The sequence below is a fragment of the Neoarius graeffei genome, chromosome 23 (genome assembly GCF_027579695.1).
Source record: "Neoarius graeffei isolate fNeoGra1 chromosome 23, fNeoGra1.pri, whole genome shotgun sequence".
NCBI lineage: Eukaryota > Metazoa > Chordata > Actinopteri > Siluriformes > Ariidae > Neoarius > Neoarius graeffei.
Genome location: NC_083591.1, coordinates 2,949,746 through 2,970,671, shown reverse-complemented (window position 1 = coordinate 2,970,671; position 20,926 = coordinate 2,949,746). Strand labels below are relative to the sequence as shown.

The window sequence follows — 20,926 nt, the reverse complement described above, 5'->3', positions numbered from 1 at the left end:
ATATTATATTATAAATACGGAGGTGATTATAAAAAATCGCACATGCTGATTGGTCGAGAAATTCAGACTATTTCTCAATAATCACCTCAAGCGACTCGGCAAAATGGCGGCCGATTGCTTCGTCATCGTAAGTGAGGAAGAATTCCAAATGATGAAAGAAGTTCAAGTTCAAGTCAGCTTTCTTGTCAGTTTCTTCATATGCACAGGTCATACAAGGAAATTGAAATTACGTTTCTCTCTATCCCATGTAAAGACCTAGAAAAACATAGGACTGACATTAACAAGACAAACATTAAAGCGCAAGACAGGACCAATAACAGTGTAACAAGCAATAAGTAATAATAAAGTAATGATTTAAAAAAAAAAGGGGGGGAATTGAAACATTTAACATTTAGAAAAAATAATCTAGGCTAAAGACAGGAAGATAAGAACAAGACTAGTATACAAGACACCACAGTACAGTACAGCACAGTCCAGTTGAGGTTATCACAGTAGCAGCATTATGTAGAATAATGTGTTAAATAAATAATAATGTGATAATAATAATGTGTAGCAGCATTCAGAAGCAGCATATGGTAAGTTGTTACCGTATATTGCAGGGCCCAAGGCAGTTCTTATGAGAGAGTTCAGGTAAGGTGCAAAGTCACATATGTAGTTCCATAGAGAAGTCGCTGTTCCTAAAATAAAAGCACTAAAGATGTTATGAAGTTTGGTCTAAAACTATTCAAAGGACAGGTGGAGTTGTGATTTAGTTTATTGATTTTATACTGTGTGACTCGGCGTAGATAAGTGACAAGTCGGCGCCGCACCGTTATTACATTTGCATGCTGCTTTTGAAGATTGAGGAGCGCAGGTGGCCAAGTGGTTAGAGTGCTTGACCGCTAAGCGAACGGTCCCTGGTTCGAGCCTCGGCTCGACGGGGATCTGGGGCTCGCTCCCTGTCCACCCAGCAGTGAATGGGGACCTGGTGGAAACACTGGGGAAGTTAAAGTCGGCGAGGAAAGGAACTGGCCACCCTACCTCACTATGCCGATGGCCCAGGACAAGTGCGCTCTCTAACAGGCACTCCCCCAATGTACGAATCGTATATGGGACTCCTCTTTGCTTTTGAAGATTGAAATGAATGATTTTTGATGCATTTTTTTAAATAATCACCTGTGTATTTATACGAAAAAAACCCTCCACCTCAGGCTCAGTGACTCTCAGTGAATAATAACTGAGACGTGTTAGACGTGTTCATAACTGGGTTAGTTAGACGTGGTTTGTTCGTGACCTTTGGCAAATAATTGTAAAATAATGTCTTAAAATGCTTCTCTTCTACAGATCACATCGTCCTCCATTTCTGTTCCAATGTGCTTTTTCTGATCCCCCCCCCCCCCCCCCCCCCCCACACACACACACACACACTTATATTCCCAAAGCTGCACTCAAACTCCAGAGCATCTGGAGAACAAAGTCACCCAGTCCTGACTCTGCAGAACCATATCTGCTGACCCAAAAGAAAAAAAACAAGGCAGGAAAATGAATATGAGAATGAGAAATCCTCACCGTGGGGCTGAGAACTGAGAACAGGGTCAATGACAGGACCACGTTCCTGCCGCCGCTGTCCTTCCTGAGGTTTTTGATGGTTTTTTATTTTCTTTTTTTTTTGTTGCATGGGCACCTTGGGGAAATGCTGAAGCAGTGCATTCTGGGGTGTCTCCTTGCTTTCTGGAATCAGGTTGCAGCTATAAGAGGATGTTAGATGAGCAACTTGGTGGATATTTGCACGTGAGCAGCGATTCATGTCAACGTTCAGCTTATCAATGTGTTATGAATGCGTAACGTACTCCGGCTATAAATGTTACTGCTGACGTTCCCTGTTCTGAGTTCGTGAATGACGCTTTCAGTCATTTGAATGCTTCTCCGTGAGTACCGGTACGTAACACTCGCTGTTGAAAATGCGAGACGAGGTAAATCTGCGAAGCACACTTTCCTTTTCTTGCTGACACCTGAGTTTATAATGATTTGTGCTTTTTTTTTAATTTTCTGCCTCGTTAGGACTCATTCATCCCAAACCCAATCACTTAATATACTTGCTCCAAAAGAAAAAAACAAAAACACAAGCACACAAACCTAAACGGGCTTCTGTGAGTAATATAGCCGAATTATGGATTCATGACTGAATGGTAATTAATGGAAAGGATTAATTAAAGCCTGGCAGTGTGTCAGGAGCATTGGATAACACATCAAGTCTGTAGATTTATATCTGAGTTCCAGTGAAAAGAAGATTTTTTTCTTTTGCTGAAAGCCGATTTACAGAAATCTGGATGTGGATTTAGATCGCTAATGAAAAAGACAAAGGCGAGAGTGAGAAGGAAAAATTCAGTGGTGAGACGACATGAACGAGGAAGAAACTCCAAAGGGAGCGGGAGAGGTGTGGAAGAGGAAAGACAAACCGTGTCGAGGGTCGAATTCTGTCCAAACGTTACCTCCTCGGTATTTACACTGGGAACGTGACGCGTATTCAGAGTCGGGTGCTGCACGCTGCGTAAGTCAGACATCATTATTCATCAGCTTTCTTTTTCTTTTATAGAAACATTTTATTCACAGATTTTGCAATTGCAATATTTACATAAAGATAAATCATTTTTGGACAGTAAGCAATATACATTTGTTTTGTTTTAGATGTTTTATATCAATTTTGTATATATTTTCGACAATAGACAATGTTTTGTAATTTAGCTATAATGTATGTAATGCACATTTGATCATATTTAAATGTTAATTTGCATGAAATTATTATTATTATTATTATTATTATTATTATTATTATTATTAAATAGCATTTGATGCAGCATTTTGCATTTTATTTATTTATTATTTTAACATCACGCTCTGATTGTTAATGAAGCATTCATGAGATGCTCAGTTAAGCACATCATAAATTGTAATGTTTGGCAGAACGTAGGCTTTTTTTTAGTTTTTTTTTAATCCGTGTTACAGAAGGGTATTTTGCATGCACTCTATGCTAGCTATCAAACATGTCAAGCTACCTTACGGTTTTCCACAAAATACTGTTCAAACGTCATTTCTACAACCACAGCACCCATTTCCTTCACACATCCCTGTGGTGGAAAATTTATTATTTCTGTTTTCTTTACTGGGATCCACATTAACTTCTACAAAGTGGTCACTCGTCTTCCTGGGGAGGGTCCAATCAAAAGCTCAAAAACAATATCCATCCATCATCTCTAGCCGCTTTATCCTGTTCTACAGGGTCGCAGGCAAGCTGGATCCTATCCCAGCTGACTACGGGCGAAAGGCGGGGTACATCCTGGACAAGTCGCCAGGTCATCACAGGGCTGACACATAGACACAGACAACCATTCACACTCACATTCACACCTACGCTCAATTTAGAGTCACCAGTTAACCTAACCTGCATGTCTTTGGACTGTGGGGGAAACCGGAGCACCCGGAGGAAACCCATGCGGACACGGGGAGAACATGCAAACTCCACACAGAAAGGCCCTCGCCGGCCACGGGGCTCGAACCCAGACCTTCTTGCTGTGAGGTGACAGCGCTAACCACTACACCACCGTGCCGCCCTCAAAAACAATATAAAAATGATAATTGTACTGGAAATTATGTCAAAAGAGCTCCTAGTTGAGGACAACACCAAGTACAGTCCCAGTGAAAAGTTTGTACACCCCTGCTCTACTCATTCATAGGTTTTTCAGTATTTTCAGTATTTTTCAGTATTATTTGTATTTTCCACAGTGTAGAGCAACATTGAAGACATCAAAACTATGAAATCACATATATATATATATATATCTTAGGCTTGTAGTAGTCAAGTCCGACTCATGCCCTAATTTTAAGGACTCATGATTTGACTTGGACTTGAGCACTGATGACTTGGACTCGTAAATCGGAGACGAGGACTCTGATTTTTTCTTTATTTTTTGTAACATGCCATAATAATTTGGCATAAGATATTTATATCTACATTAATTTTTCTACTAACTTCGTGCAAGAGAATGCACATTCACTTGTTCATACTTCATGTTCAGGAACAAACTAACATTAACGGCGCTAACATGCCTGGAGAGAACGCGCCTAGGATTGTCCGCTTTGCTTATACAGACTTCTCATGCAGTGGGAAAAAATGACAGGGAGACGACGGGGACGACCTCGAACTTCAATCCTCATTTGGTTGGTAAGACTCCACCCAGAGAAGGAAGTGATACGCTATGTTCATTGCTCTGTTGATAGTGGGCGGGGCTTGCTGAGAGATGAACTAGCTAGTGTTAACCCTCTCTCATGTTATTTGCCCTGTTGATAGTGGGCGGGGCTTGCTGAGTGATTAACAAGCTTTTTATCTTTAGCCTGTTAACTAAAACAGGGCAGTCGAGCAGGAACACTAGTCCAACATGGTAGCAGAGACGCTTTCACATAAAGGCAGAAACAGACACCGTCACATGGTGCGGATGGAGTCTTGTTCTCGGACTCGACTCGAAATTTTCTTTAAAATTTTCGGACTTGAACACTCGGACTCGAGGTTTAATGACTCGACTACAGCACTGAGGAATTATGTGGTCAATAAAGTATTAAAACCAAAATACATTTGATGTTTTAGATTCTAAAATGAAGTATCCAGCGTTTCCCTTGATGACACTTTGCTTTGTACACTATTGGCATTATCATAACCAGCTTCATGAGGTCGTCACCTGGAATGCTTTTCAATTAATAGGTGTGTCTCGTCAAAAGTTAATTAGCGAACAAGTTTCTTGCCTTCTTAATGCGTTTGAGATCAAACAGTAAATAATAAATAATAAAAATGCAGTAATTAGTTTTTATGTCAAGAACTGAGCAACGAAGTAAAGAGAAACAACATCCTTCTTTACTTTAAGACATGACGTGGCTTTTAATGAATAAAAATAAACAACATTTAATTAGGCGTGTGTGCTACTGTATATAATGCTTGTTTCATCTGCTTGAATTGAAAAAAAAAAACCAAGGCTTTCTTTCATCTGACTTTACCTTCATATGCATTTTAATGACATTCATCGGCACCTTCTGGGAAAGTGGGTCGGATTTAGAAGAACGTGTGTGGGGGTGTTTCTTCACAAGCCGTTTAATCACATATGAGTCACACATCACTGTTCTGGTGTAATACCTGATTCTCTACTGATTACTTTCCTCAAATGTATTCACTCTGATTCTACAGATTCACATTTATTCCCAAAAAAAAAGCGTGCACTGTTTTTCCATGCTGTCCCATTCATTTGTGAAAACGTGCCCCTTGTGCCCGACACAACAGATACTTGAGCAATCAGTCACTGAAGCTGATGTGATGAAACCTGACACATGCACATCACTCTTTTTTTTTTTCTCTCTCCATTTTTGTATTATGACAGGATGCCAGAACAAGAGCAGGGCGTCTTTGAGCACGAATACGATTTATCTCTGGGACATGTGGAAGAAAGAAACAGTTCAGAGAGGAATTATTGTTTTAGTTTTTACATTTAAACCAGCTGAGACAAGCTCGGTTTTACATGAAGAGTGAAAATAGTGATTTGTCCATAATTAGCTTTTATATGTTAAAATAGAGCTATTAATTCTAGCACACAACTCTGCCTTTACAATCTAAGCCACGCCCCCTACTAAGTGTCATTAACTTCAAGAGAGAGGCTGCGGGAACGACTGTTTATCGCTGCTATAACATAAATAACAGAACTAACTACTGTATGCAACTATAAATGGATATATATACACTACCGTTCAAAGTTTGGGGTCACTTTGAAATGTCCTTATTTTTGAAAGAAAAGCACTGTTCTTTTCAATGAAGATGACTTTAAACTAATCAGAAATCCACTCTATACATTGCTAATGTGGTAAATGACTATTCTAGCTGCAAATGTCTGGTTTTTGGTGCAATATCTCCATAGGTGTATAGAGGCCCATTTCCAGCAACTCTCACTCCAGTGTTCTAATGGTACAATGTGTTTGCTCATTGCCTCAGAAGGCTAATGGATGATTAGAAAACCCTTGTACAATCATGTTAGCACAGCTGAAAACAGTTGAGCTCTTTAGAGAAGCTATAAAACTGACCTTCCTTTGAGCAGATTGAGTTTCTGGAGCATCACATTTGTGGGGTCGATTAAATGCTCAAAATGGCCAGAAAAATGTCTCGACTATATTTTCTATTCATTTTACAACTTATGGTGGGAAATAAAAGTGTGACTTTTCATGGAAAACACAAAATTGTCTGGGTGACCCCAAACTTTTGAACGGTAGTGTGTATACAGTGCTGAGCGTAAATGAGTGCACCCCCTTTGAAAAGTAACATTTTAAACAATATCTCAATGAACACAAGCAATTTCCAAAATGTTGACAAGACAAAGTTTAATATAGCATCTGTTTAACTTATAACAGGAAAAAGTAAGGTTAATAATCTAACTTAGATTACACATTTTTCAGTTTTACTCAAATTAGGATGGTGCAAAAATGAGTACGCCCTACAACAAAAACTACTCCATCTAGTACTTTGTATGGCCTCCATGATTTTTAATGACAGCACCAAGTCTTCTAGGCATGGAATGAACAAGTTGGTGACATTTTGCAACATCAATCTTTTTCCATTCTTCAACAACGACCTCTTTTAGTGACTGGATGCTGGATGGAGAGTGATGCTCAACTTATTTCTTCAGAATTCCCCATAGGTGTTCGATTGGGTTCAGATCAGGAGACATACTTGGCCACTGAATCACTTTCACCCTGTTCTTCTTCAGAAATCCAACAGTGGCCTTAGATGTGTGTTTAGTCATGTTGGAAAAGTGCACAATGACCAAGGGCACGGAGTAATGGTAGCATCTTCTCTTTCAGTATAGAGCAATACATCTGTGAATTCATGATGCTGTCAGTGAAATGCAGCTCCCCGACACCAGCAGCACTCATGCAGCCCCACATAAGGACACTGCCACCACCATGTTTCACTGTAGGCACCAGGCATTTTTCTTTGTATTCCTCACCTTTGCGATGCCATACAGTTTTGAAGCCATCAGTTCCAAAACCATTTATCTTGGTCTCATCACTCCAGAGTATAGAGTCCCAGTAGTCTTCATCTTTGTCAGCATGGGCCCTGGCAAACTCTAGGTGGGCTTTTTTGTGCCTGGGCTTTAGGAGAGGCTTCTTTCGTGGACGGCATCCATGCATGCCATTCCTCTGCAGTGTACGCCGTATTGAGTCACGTGAAATAGTCACCCCAGTTTGGCTTTCTACTTCTTTAGATAACTGCAGTGAACTTGCATGCCAATTTTCTTCAACCCTTCTCATCAGAAGACGCTCCTTTCGAGGTGTTAACTTCCGTGGATGACCTGGATGTCTCTGTGAGATGGTTGCAGTTCCATCTTTCTTACATTTTTGTCCCACTTTTGCTACAGTATTCTGACTGATAAGTAAAGCTTTGCTGATCTTCTTGTAGCCTTCACCTTTGTGGTGGAAAGAAATTATTTTCTTTGGGGAATTCTGAAGAGACAAGTTGAGCATCACTCTCCAGCCAGCATCCAGTCACTAAAAGAGGTCGTTGTTGAAGAATGGAAAAAGATTGATGTTGCAAAATGTCGCCAACTTGTTCATTCCATGCCTAGAAGACTTGGTGCTGTCATTAAAAATCATGGAGGCCATACAAAGTACTAGATGGAGTAGTTTTTGTTGTGGGGTGTACTCATTTTTGCACCACCCTAATTTGAGTAAAACTGAAAAATGTGTAATCTAAGTTAGATTATTAACCTTACTTTTTCCTGTTAAAGTTAAACAGATGTTATATTAAACTTTGTCTTGTCAACATTTTGGAAAAAATTGTTTGTGTTCATTGAGAGATTGTTTAAAATGTCACTTTTCAAAGGGGGTGCACTCATTTACACTGAGCGCTGTATATATATATATATATATATATATATATATATATATATATATATATATATATATATATTTTTTTTACTTTTTAAAAATAAACAAAAATGTTAATCTCTGGCAGCAGCTGTAGCTGTGGTATAAGAGGAATAAAACATGTTGTGACATGCTGTTAAAGGGAAATAGTCCATTTTGGGCTCATGATGTTAATTCCACTTCATCCCACCATCTGGTCGTTGATAAATTTCCTTGAACAGCGCAACATGGAGTGTTTTACTTTGTCTTCTTTATAAAACCACAATCCAGTGTCCAAATTCTCCCCGTATTTAAGCGAACAAAATATCAAAAACAGCAAAACTAATTTCCATGCTGTAGTCACAAATTAGTTTTGTGTTTATAACACATTTATGAAGTGATATTTATATCTACGAGTTGATTGAAAGGAGATTTTCAGATGAGCTCTTAAAGCTTAATAAATGAGATGTGAGTCGAAACATCAAAACCTCACATGTTGTTGTCATATGGCTTTCTAAAATTCTTGATGACTGCTTGATGAAACATTTATGTGACAATCTTGTGGTATGAAAGTCCCTTCACGTAAACTGTTAGTGAATAATGCTGTTTTTAACGTTGATTAAAAAAAAGTGTGTTTATTTATTCCTCTCTGAAGGTGAATATTCCATCATGGTAAATATTATCTTATATATATATTCTTCATTCTATCAAAGAAAAAAATGGATCCCCCCTGCCATATGCAAGCTTTAATCAATGGGCCATAAACCGTCACCATTCTACAAAGTCCCTCACGCAGCTGTCCACGTGTGATTGATCTAATATGCCCTCAGAAGCACTTCAGCTTCTGAAATACAGATAGGATTTTAATGCAGTGTGTTTATGGCACTTGAAAAGGACGCAAATCCCACAAGTAAGCTCTTACCCGACAGATCATAAATTAACAATTGACTCCAATCAGAGCTATTTGAAGCAGCGTAATCACACGCTTTATATTTAGATTTAATAAAAGCTGAGAAACTCAGGGTTCTCTGTGGAACCTTCTCATGAGATTCAGATCACTGGTAATCCTGAGGATCAGTCACAGCTTGGATGAAGTAGTGATGGGAAGAGTGTGGAGGATTTCCACAGATTTCCACACTCAGAAAGCCAGCGGTTTAATTTTTATACTATGTGTTTGTTATAAATAAGAAAAAATATAGTTTTGAAGAGAACAATAGGAATGTTCTGGAGCTCACGTCTGTGAAGTTGGACCCCAAGATAAGAAGAGATTCATTAAAACTAGTGTTACCTTTTTTTTGTGCTGAGTCATGATCCAGAAAACTGCCACGGTGACACTCCGGAACGTTCTGCTGTCGGAAAACGAGACCATCAATGACGGTGTAGATCACTCCGGCGCCGTCTAGTCCAGAAGGAACGATCTAAAGTGTGCAATAAATGTTGTAAACTCTATACATGATATACAAGCTATATATAGAAACGATATCGACCCTAGGACTACCTGCTTATTTACCAGAAAGAATCTAAAACGGTGAACAATTGACCGAGAAGAAGTGATTTTTGTTGAACTGTTTTCAGCATTAAGGCTTAATTAGTCCATAACTTCATTAATAATTGTAATTAAGCAAATGTGGGTAGAAGTTATATGCACCCTAGGTTCCCCTACGTTCACGAGAGAAAGAATCAAAATCAGTGAAGAATTGAGGGAGAAGAAGCGATGTGTGTTGAAACTGCTCGTTAGGGATTGATTAATTACTCCATATCTTCATTATTAATTGCAATTATGCAAATTTGCATAGAAGCCATATGCACCCCAGGCAGACCCACCTTCCTGCCAAAAAGAATAAAAATCGGTGAAGCTTTGAGTGAGAAGAAGTGATTTTCATGAAATGTGGACGCCGCCGGACGGATGACGGACAACGCATGATGGCTTTAAACTCATCACCTGTCGGCCAGATGAGCTCATAATCAACGACAGTGTGGTGTGATGGTAAGAGTAAGAGTTCTTGTTACCATCCTGTACATTGTGTTCCTCTTGCACCCCAGCGGTTTATTGTTCTTCAAACGCAGAGAACCTGAGAAACTGCAAAAATCGTAAACTCCTCTGGAAACTGAAAGTTCCAGCTTTACCGCTGACTGTTACGAAGCGCTCACACTGGAGACTCCTTCCATAAACCTTAACTAAACATCTCCCGAATTTACACACGTGTATATTTTAAACCGTTTATGTAGCGCATTCACCGTACACATCTCCTGTCAATGAGCTGTTACTGTAGAAACAATAACACATTACACCTGCTGCACTACTGTGAGAAAATTAACTCACACATTCCGACCAATCAGAATCCAGAACTCAGCAGCACTGTGGTGTAATAAACAATAAACATCCTCTGGGTAAAACAGCACAGTGCGAACCGATACGCAGCCTGTCAGTGGAAAGTTTGAAGAATCTTCTGGAAACATGACTGGAATTTGAAACTCAGCTCGGGTTCGTTCATGTCATGATGCAACGGCACGGGTTTCAGAAACAGAAAGCTCCTGCTGAGATGAGAGAGGAAACGCAGACCATAAAGCAGAGGAAGGGATGCCCTGATGCCACGCGGCACAGAGCTGAGAGAAAGCGCTGCACTTTCATGTGCGGATACAACCGGATCTGGCACAGACAACACCCAGAACCAGAGATGGGAAGCTCTGATGGTGCGTCCAGGTTCTCTGATATCGCACAACTGTTTCCTGTCTGACACGACGCCATGGAAGAAATTGTACGCGAAGGTTTAGGTCAGGATTATGGGCGGGGTTTATGTGTGTAGATTTAATCATGACTTCATTCAGCGTAACTTTTCATATGATAAAGTAGTTCAGCATTCTTTAGGAGATAAGCTGCGTTTTTTTTTTTGTTTTTTGTCGTATGAACTTCAAGAGAGAGAAAAAAGAGCGACTGGTGAAGGAACAGCTGGATTTACCGCGGATAATTTGAGTTAGCAGGAGCAGGAGCTAACTTGTTTCACAGACTTTCCACAGCATTAAATGTGACTATAAATGGATTTTTAAAATATCATAATTTGTATATGTAATAAACTTTACAAATCAGCAGTAGCTTCTAGATTCTAGAACATTTGTGGCAGATCACAGAATCCAGGGACACATGTCGGCCCGGGGGCATTTTGAGTTATTGACAGATTCAGAAAGTACAGTTTCTAAGCTTTCCAGTGATGCCTTCCATGTGGAGATCTGACAATATTTGAAGAATGTGTGGCCTTTTGAAAGTGTATACTTCTTAAAACAGAAAAGGGAGAAAATCGCCCTCAAAGTTTTCCATCTCAGCTACTCTGGGTGCAGGGCGGGCACATAATGCTGCTCATTTGCATGACATTAAGGAAAGCCCTACCCCCTACGAGCTAGCACGATGCTACTTTCATGTAAACAAAGATCACCACATCAATTTTCCTTCCATGCAGAGTATGCCCAACACAATTATGAAGTACAAAAATAAGTCCTAAAGTATACTTTAACGTTTTGTGGTTGAAAAATTACTCACACCGTAAGAAAGAAAGATAGCACGATGATGACACAACTAACACAACGCTAGTTTCATGTAAAGCCTCGGTCACAACCGGCCATACAGTACGCGCTCCTACGGCCGGTCTACACGCAAGAAACGCAAGAAACGCACGGAGAGTGCGCATGAAACGCACGAGAGCGCGCGTGTGAAAAGCACGAGAGCGCACGTGTGACGTGCTGATTTTCGAGCCGCAGACCGGCCGCAGAGGTTCTTTGTCATGTCAAACAAACTCTACGGGCGCTTACGTTTTTTTCAGGTTGCAAGACAAACTTACGGCCAACGCGCGTCTTTCTCCATGAACAAAAAAAAAAAACGCAGCGATTTGGGAAACGCCAAAAATCACACGGCCAAAAAATCGTACGTCCGGTTGTGACCTAGGCTTAACCAAACCACAACACTCTCCGTTACATGCAAAAATAACCACACAGCCTTAGATTAATAAACTCACCCCATCAGAAAGAGAAACGGCGCCTTGCACACACCAATGCCTCCGATGGAATGTAATCCTAGAACGGTCCGTGTATCATCCGATCATTCAAGTATTCCATTCAATCTGGAAAACGAGGTTGCGGGGTTTTTTTTGCTAGAAATGGTTATCTCCGATGTAAATACCGTGTGTCTGTTTGCTTTGCGGTGTTTCAGCTCCTCTGCGCTCTGTTTAGTAACTCATTCCATAGTGAAATCACACGCCTGTATGCAGGTTAAGTAGCCATGCGCTCAGCTCACATCATACAGCTGATTCGCGAAAAAAAAAAAGACTTAAATCATCATGTGAATGGCCCATATGGTAATTTACCCACACCCCCCAGCAGGCTACAGTCCTGACAAAAACGAGACAATTTGCAACAAAAAACGTATGCTTTTCCAAAACAATCTATTATCTGAAATACTGATTGCATTCTTCAAGATCTCAACTTGCACATGATGGAAAAAAAAAATCACAAATTTCGGAAAAAAATGCTTCTTTTGCGATTATCTTGGATTCGTTTCGGCCGACATGTGTCCCTGGATTCGGTGAGGGGTCACATTTTTGGATGTATGGTATCTCATCTCATCTCATTATCTCTAGCCGCTTTATCCTGTTCTACAGGGTCGCAGGCAAGCTGGATCCTATCCCAGCTGACTACGGGCGAAAGGCGGGGTTCACCCTGGACAAGTCGCCAGGTCATCACAGGGCTGACACATAGACACAGACAACCATTCACACTCACATTCACACCTACGCTCAATTTAGAGTCACCAGTTAACCTAACCTGCATGTCTTTGGACTGTGGGGGAAACCGGAGCACCCGGAGGAAACCCACGCGGACACGGGGAGAACATGCAAACTCCACACAGAAAGGCCCTCGCCGGCCCCGGGGCTCGAACCCAGGACCTTCTTGCTGTGAGGCGACAGCGCTAACCACTACACCACCGTGCCACCCGATGTATGGTATATTAACATGAAATGTTTTGTCATTGATTTAGTTTTTCTGTGTTAAACCACCATTAAAGTGCATAACACAGGTAAATTCAGGAGCAAGATCAATGTAATTCTCCTATTTTATATTAAACTTTGGTCAAATATCTGTCACATTTTACATTTTGTGCAATTTTTTTTACCTTGCGCAATACCAGAAAAATCCAGCTGAAATCAAGCCATTTGAGGCGAATTGGTCCGCCTCTGAAAAAGCTTGGCGTTTGGATTTCCCGGCAAACACTGATTTTCGTGACGTCGCGTGCGGGACGCCTCCCTCTGAATCCTACGTCAGCGCTGGTTTGTTTATGAGAAAACGACCTAGTGGTTTTCTGCAAATTTCTTCAACGTTATCACATAATTATTAAAATGGTTAACAGATGTATCGTAGGAGGGTGTAGCAACACCAATCTTGATGGGATTAGTACTCATCGTTTCCCAAAAGACCGGACAATGAGAGAGAAATGGGAGCGCTTGGTCTACACAGGCTGTGCACTGAAACCGTGCAAAGCTCGCGCAGCCTGCTGGCGCTTCCGCAGGTGACGTCACGAATCTGGCTCCAGACTCCCTTGGGATTTTTCCAGACACGTTTTGTTATTTTATTTTTTTCTGCTGTAGACAGATGGCCTTGTGCAAAATTACCCTTCTGGATGAGTGTGTAAAGGGATATACTTTCATATACAGTAAAAAAAAAAAACACACAAAATTGGTCCAGAATATGCACTTTAAATGTTTTTACCTCAAATGTTTGGTATCAAAAGATGAATGCACCCTTTTTCACTTTTCTTTTTTTCTTCTTTTTTAAAGCGCTCTTTAAAGCTTGAACTTTTTACACATTTACAAATGTTTAAACTTTACACTTTATTTTACACTTTTGTAAAACCCTGTTGATACAAACTTTACACTTTTTTTGCATATTTGACTTTGTTTTTAACACATTTTTCATATTTGATTTGCCATTTTTACATATTTCACACTTTTTTATTCTTTTCATCATGTTCCTCTTTATACTTTATTTGCCTATGACTTTTTTTTTACACCTTTTTACACTTTTTTAAGGCTTGAACTTTTTACACATTTTACAAATGTTTAAACTTGACATCTTTTTATACTTTAAATACATTTTATCTTTTTTTTACACTTTTCAAACCTTTATTATCTGAATTTTACACTTTATTTACATATTTTAAAACTTTTTAACCCTTTTCATTATGTTCCTCTTTATTTACACATTCTTTACTTACAGCTTCTTTTTACACATTGTTTTTACAGTGGAATGTAGTGGTTTTTACACTTTATTGACACATTTGTACAGTTTAAAATGGTGTTTTTACACTTTATTTGCACCTTTTTACAGTTTAACTTTCTGCCTGATCCCTCTGTTCCAGCCTCTGGATTATGAAAGCAGGAAGGCGTACAGTTTTAAAGTATCGGCGTTGGATCCGCACATGGACTCTCATTTCCTGCAGGGTGGCTCACACAGTGACTCGGCTGTGGTGAAGCTCAGTGTGATGGACGTGGAAGAAGCGCCGATCTTCAGCAGTTCAGAATACAGCATGGAGACACGTGAGGGAGCTGCAGGAAACGCCATTGGAGTGGTGAATGCCCACGATCCCGACACAGGGCACAGTCCTATCAGGTCATTATACATGCACACACACACTTTAACCATTCTGAAGCAGCCTTTCCTAATCATGTCATAACCTACATCACGGGCGATTGCTCTAAGACAACGAGGGAGGCTCAGCCTCCTCTAAAAATTCTGGATCTGAAATAGCAATGTTATAAGTTATAACATTGCTATTTCAGATCCAGAATCATAGAAATATATGTGCTCAACCCAACTACAGTGCGAAATCATTCCGTTATAACTTTCCCCAGTTCACCTAATGTGTGCGTGAGTTTTTCCCCCTCATGACAGCGCGATGCAGCGCAGCCTCAGTGGACTTCAATGGCATTTGGGAGCTCTGCGCTTTTCAATATCAAAATGCAAGACGGTTATTGGACAAATACTGCGAAAATGCCCGCCTACGGACTCCCAGCCTCACAGTGGGAGGGACATGGCAAAGCTTTCCGCGAGGAGCCTAGTGATTGGTGAAAGCGGCCGGATATTTTCTTTGATTGACAGCTCGTTTCAAATATAGACAGGCAGCGGTGAATCTCAGTTCAGTCCCATGCGGATTCACAAGTGCTGTGGTGTATTGTAAGAGATCAGCTTACATTTCAATTTCATTCATTACATACGGTTTCTACCAGCTTTTTTAGTTTGTATATATTTTCATTGTAAATAAAGTGTAAATATAGTGTTGTCAAGTTTGCTATCTTAGTTCCAGAAATGTCGTTTATTTGAGTGACTGAACTTGAACTTGAGGGGGCTAGTCAGCTAGCAAGAAAGCTGCGCACGGATGCCAAGCATTGCTGATTTAATTTTGGCGAAGCCATTTGCCAGTCTTCCTTTCGAGGAAAAAATAAAAATTAAAGAGCAGGGTAGACCAACGCCTCAAATTGACTTGGTGAAAAAGGTAGGGAATAATACTCGTTCCTTTCAGCTCTCCTGGTACGAGAAAGTGAATTGGCTAACAGCAAGTGACCCACATCAACAACAGTAAATAGGCTGCTTTAGTAATATGTCATGGATGGACCAAAAATATAGAATCTATTTAAAATGTTTATGCTGAGTATATTATATTGGAATATATATTTCTCTGGATATGAATTAAACACAGCTACAATTTGGAAAACATTTTTAAACAAAAACACAGCCGAGAACATTTCACACTACAGACCTGGATTAAAAGTGAAGGGTTATCAAAATTGTCAATAAAACATTTCTCAGTCAAAATAAGTAAAATATAGGGAAAGTGTCATTGAATGAAATGTGTGGCACCCAGCTCTATGTTTGGCTCCCCAAGGTCAGTGCTTGTGCCTATTCCAGAACACTCTGCTGTTACTGCTGAGGTTCCTGACAAAGAGCTGCTTTCAATAATGATCAAGTTTTAAACAACATGCCACAATTTTAAAATATAAAATGTTAAAATATACCCCCCCCCCCCCCAACACCACCATCATGTATATTGGACAGTAGCCTAATGGGCCAAAAGAACCTGTTATTTCACAGTTTGTGACCCTGCCAACAATCAGCCAGATCAGAGGCAAGAGTATGGGCAAAATTGATGTGTTTTTTCTTTTTTCTTTTAAAATCTGGAAATATCGTAACCGACCAGCCTCCCCTGTTTGAAAGCCTACCAGCCGCCACTGACCTACATACAATAATAACACACGTTTAAAGAATTCAAACACATCTCGAATGTTTCCAGGCATCCAACACGGCGCGGTATTTTCTTCTTATTTTTTTTTTCCCTCATGGGAACGAGTGCATGAAATTGTTACAAACAGTATTTGTTTCTGGATTAATATTTCATAAAGAAGACACACAGGAGACGGGAGTGATTCAGTACACCTTGAATGTTTGTGCTCTGTTTTTTTTTAATATTTTACTATTACACATTAGCTGCAGTTCCTGTGAGGTGAAAGAATGCAATAATACACAGTAACACATCAGCTGTTTGCGCATGACACGGCGGTGTAATACAATTCTCTGTACAGTGTTTAAAGGTCACTCCCTCCATGTGACAGCAACATCTTGTATTCTTCACATATTCATAGGATATAGGGTTGGGTGGCTAAACAGAAGCCCTTTCTCATGAATATCATGAATAAATTTACGAAAACATGCACACAATAGACTCAAACCATGCTGTAAAATGTGTTAAGGTGGACATTTTTGGGCACAAGTCTAAAAGATATGCTTTAGAACATGGTGAAGCATGGTGGTGGCAGCATCAAGCTAAGGAGCTGCTTCTCTTTCACTGGGAATGGTGCTGTAGTCCAGATCGAGGGAATCATGGAAAGCTCTCTGTGTCAGTGTACACTTCAACCCTGTTATAACAAACTCCTTGGGGGACGTTCAAATAGTTTGTTATTCCAAAAAGTTTGTAATACCGAAATGGAGCCACTTGTCACACCAAACACGTACTTTTTTTTACTCTTGTAAAACAAGACCAACTGTCTTTAATTTATATTTACACTTCATTCACTTACATATTTACAAAATAAAGGAAATAAGTCACTCTTAAGTAAAGGACATAAGTCACACTTGCCACAGTTTGCTTGCTGCATCTTCTTTCTTTTCAGCCCGTCATGTCGATTGCAGTTATGGATGAAGTCTCGGAGCTCTTTTTCTTTAAAAGTTGAAATTAAAATGTTCAGGATGCCATATTCTTTAGACAAATTTGTTGCTTTCTAACCACAATTTGGATGCTCCAGGATATGAAGTTTACCTTTGATGGAGAGTATCTTACATTTACGAGTGTCATGTAATAGAGGCAGATGATGGATCTCATCATAGGAAGAATGTTTATTTAAATACTGGCAGGTGAACAGTTCAAAAATGTAAGACAAATGCAGGATCGTGGAACAGGCAATGGTTGAGCGAGGCACAAACCCAATATCAGAGGTAATCACAAAGACAACATCCAAAATACAAAAGCAATACACAGATACAAAGGATTGGCAATGTGAGACAATCAGTACAGCACATATACTTTGCAAAGTCCGTGTGTTTAAGGAGTCCTGATAAGTGTGCGCTGTGATTGCACTCTAATTCAGAACAGGTGCATGGTACTCTAATTAGTCTTAATGGCGCTGAACATGCATTAGAGCATGTAGTCTGCCAACGCACGTGGACGCTTCCAGTGTAAAGACTCAAGTAAATCTGCTTCTGGCTCATGAAATAAAGCCCTTTTAAGGGATTTTTTTGAAGTCCATGATCATTGTTTGGAATACAAGCTTAGTTTGTGATATGTGAAAGTTCATAGTAAAAGAGTTTGCTCTTGTGGGGTTGCAGTGTATTTTGGCACAAAACCTTATACACACTGGAAACACCACATAGAATAAACCTCACTATTGATATGTATAAAGCAGACTTCCAAGGACTCATGGTGGTGTCATTGTCTATACAAGTAACTATTTTACATTTCCTTATCACAGCCATATTGGACCATACCCCCTTCTAAATGCTTCTCAATATCATGTTTAATTTCATGGCTGATGATTTTCATCTTTCTGCTCTGTAGGTACTCCATTGAGTGGAGCGCAGACCCGGAGAATTACTTCGACATCGATCCTGTCGAAGGCACGATTTCAGCCCGAGAAGCTTTGGACAGAGAAACGACACCAAAACACAACATCACTGTTGTTGCAACTAAAGTTAGTAAGTACGCGAGACACACGGAGAGAAAGCGACGTGTAAAATACGAGCAGCTGTGGTGCTGATTCTTTACTTAACACACCGTTTCCTCACCGTTCTCGTTCAGTCCCACGTCATTCACCTCATCACCATCGACACGCTCTTCATGAGCTTCATCTGAGTGTTTAGAAAAGAAAACACACTGACGTACAGTGAAGAGAGAATAAAAGATATTACTGATGTGGGGAAATTCTTACACAGGGCTGATCACGCCATCAAGTGGAAACTAACAGGAAGTGCAGCCATTTACAGGGACATTTCATCCAAGTCCAGCGGCACTGCGTTTATAATATTCTATAAATCATGCATTTAATTTAAAATAAAATAATAATAATAATAAATTGCAAAAATAATGGTTTCGCTCACAAATCTGTCAATGAAAATGGACATAAATGAACCAAATTGACCAAAAAATAAAAAATTAATAAAAGCTAAAAGGCAAAAATAAATTAAAATTGTAAAGTAAAAGGAAAATAAAACAACAAAAAAAGACATCAGATTAAGCTTTTTCCATTAATCATATAAATGTGAAATTTGGTTATAATTTAGGGAATTACATGTCAAATTTAATTTAGTTTAAATTTGTCATTAATAATATCATAAAATACTTTAAAAATAATCCATGAGTGTCCATCAGTGTTGTGTACAGTGGGGCAAAAAAAGTATTTAGTCAGCCACCAATTGTGCAAGTTCTCCCACTTAAAAAGATGAGAGAGGCCTGTAATTTTCATCATAGGTACACTTCAACTATGAGAGACAGAATGGGGGGAAAGAATCCAGGAAATCACATTGTAGGATTTTTAATGAATTAATTGGTAAATTCCTCGGTAAAATAAGTATTTGATCACCTACCAACAAGCAAGATTTCTGGCTCTCACAGACCTGTAACAACTTCTTTAAGAGGCTCCTCTGTCCTCCACTCGTTACCTGTATTAATGGCATCTGTTTGAACTCGTTATCAGTATAAAAGACACCTGTCCACAACCTCAAACAGTCACACTCCAAACTCCACTATGGCCAAGACCAAAGAGCTGTCAAAGGACACCAGAAACAAAATTGTAGACCTGCACCAGGCTGGGAAGACTGAATCTGCAATAGGTAAGCAGTTTGGTGTGAAGAAATCAACTGTGGGAGCAATTATTAGAAAATGGAAGACATACAAGACCACCGATAATCTCCCTCGATCTGGGGCTCCATGCAAGATCTCACCCCGTGGGGTCAAAATGATCACAAGAACGGTGAGCAAAAATCCCAGAACCACACGGGGGGACCTAGTGAATGACCTGCAGAGAGCTGGGACCAAAGTAACAAAGGCTACCATCAGTAACGCACTACGCCGCCAGGGACTCAAATCCTGCAGTGCCAGACGTGTCCCCCTGCTTAAGCCAGTACATGTCCAGGCCCGTCTGAAGTTTGCTAGAGAGCATTTGGATGATCCAGAAGAGGATTGGGAGAATGTCATATGGTCAGATGAAACCAAAATAAAACTTTTTGGTAAAAACTCAACTTGTCGTGTTTGGAGGAGAAAGAATGCTGAGTTGCATCCAAGGAACACCATACCTACTGTGAAGCATGGGGGTGGAAACATCATGCTTTGGGGCTGTTTTTCTGCAAAGGGACCAGGACAACTGATCCGTGTAAAGGAAAGAATGAATGGGGCCATGTGTCGTGAGATTTTGAGTGAAAACCTCCTTCCATCAGCAAGGGCATTGAAGATGAAACGTGGCTGGGTCTTTCAGCATGACAATGATCCCAAACACACCGCCCGGGCAACGAAGGAGTGGCTTCGTAAGAAGCATTTCAAGGTCCTGGAGTGGCCTAGCCAGTCTCCAGATCTCCACCCCATAGAAAATCTTTGGAGGGAGTTGAAAGTCCGTGTTGCCCAGCGACGGCCCCAAAACATCACTGCTCTAGAGGAGATCTGCATGGAGGAATGGGCCAAAATACCAGCAACAGTGTGTGAAAACCTTGTGAAGACTTACAGAAAACGTTTGACCTCTGTCATTGCCAACAAAGGGTATATAACAAAGTATTGAGATGAACTTTTGTTATTGACCAAATACTTATTTTCCACCAAATTTGCAAATAAATTCTTTAAAAATCAGACAACGTGATTTTCTGGATTTTTTTTCTCATTCTGTCTCTCATAGTTGAAGTGTACCTATGATGAAAATTACAGGCCTCTCTCATCTTTTTAAGTGGGAGAACTTGCACAATTGGTGACTGACTAAATACTTTTTTGCCCCACTGTAATCTCTCAGTGTTGTGTGTCCATCAGTCCATCAGGGTTGTGTATTGATTAGGATTGTGTATCGATCAGTCCATCAGGGTTGTGTATTGATCAGGGTTGTGTGTCCATCAGTCCATCTGTGTTGTGTATCAGAGTGGACGTCTCCTGCTTTGATCTTTCAGACAATCCGCTCTTGTTCAGTCGAGTCAGCGTCACAATCACAGTGTTGGATGTCAACGAGTTCCCTCCAGAACTTTCTTCTCCGTACGAAGCGTTTGTTTGTGAGGATGCAAAAGTAGGCCAGGTAAGTGTGTGTGTGTGTGTGTGTGTGTGTGTGTGTGTGTGTGTGTGTGTGTGTGTGAGAGAGAGCGAGAACGAGAGAGTGAATAAGTCTCAGTCACTCAGTTTGTCACACTGTCTTTGTGTAGTGATTTTGAATTTCACTATGTACATATTGTG

At 40.1% G+C, this 20,926-nt stretch overlaps 1 protein-coding gene across 1 annotated transcript in view; it reads left to right on the top strand.

The window, feature by feature from the left end:
• cdh12a (cadherin 12, type 2a (N-cadherin 2)) overlaps positions 1–20,926 on the top strand; it is a 65,134-nt gene that overhangs the window by 27,916 nt on the left and 16,292 nt on the right. Inside the window, exons 6-8 of the mRNA XM_060905603.1 lie at positions 14,318–14,568; positions 18,065–18,201; positions 20,650–20,771. Coding sequence (XP_060761586.1) covers positions 14,318–14,568; positions 18,065–18,201; positions 20,650–20,771 — 510 coding nt within the window. The remainder of the gene's footprint in view (positions 1–14,317; positions 14,569–18,064; positions 18,202–20,649; positions 20,772–20,926) is intronic.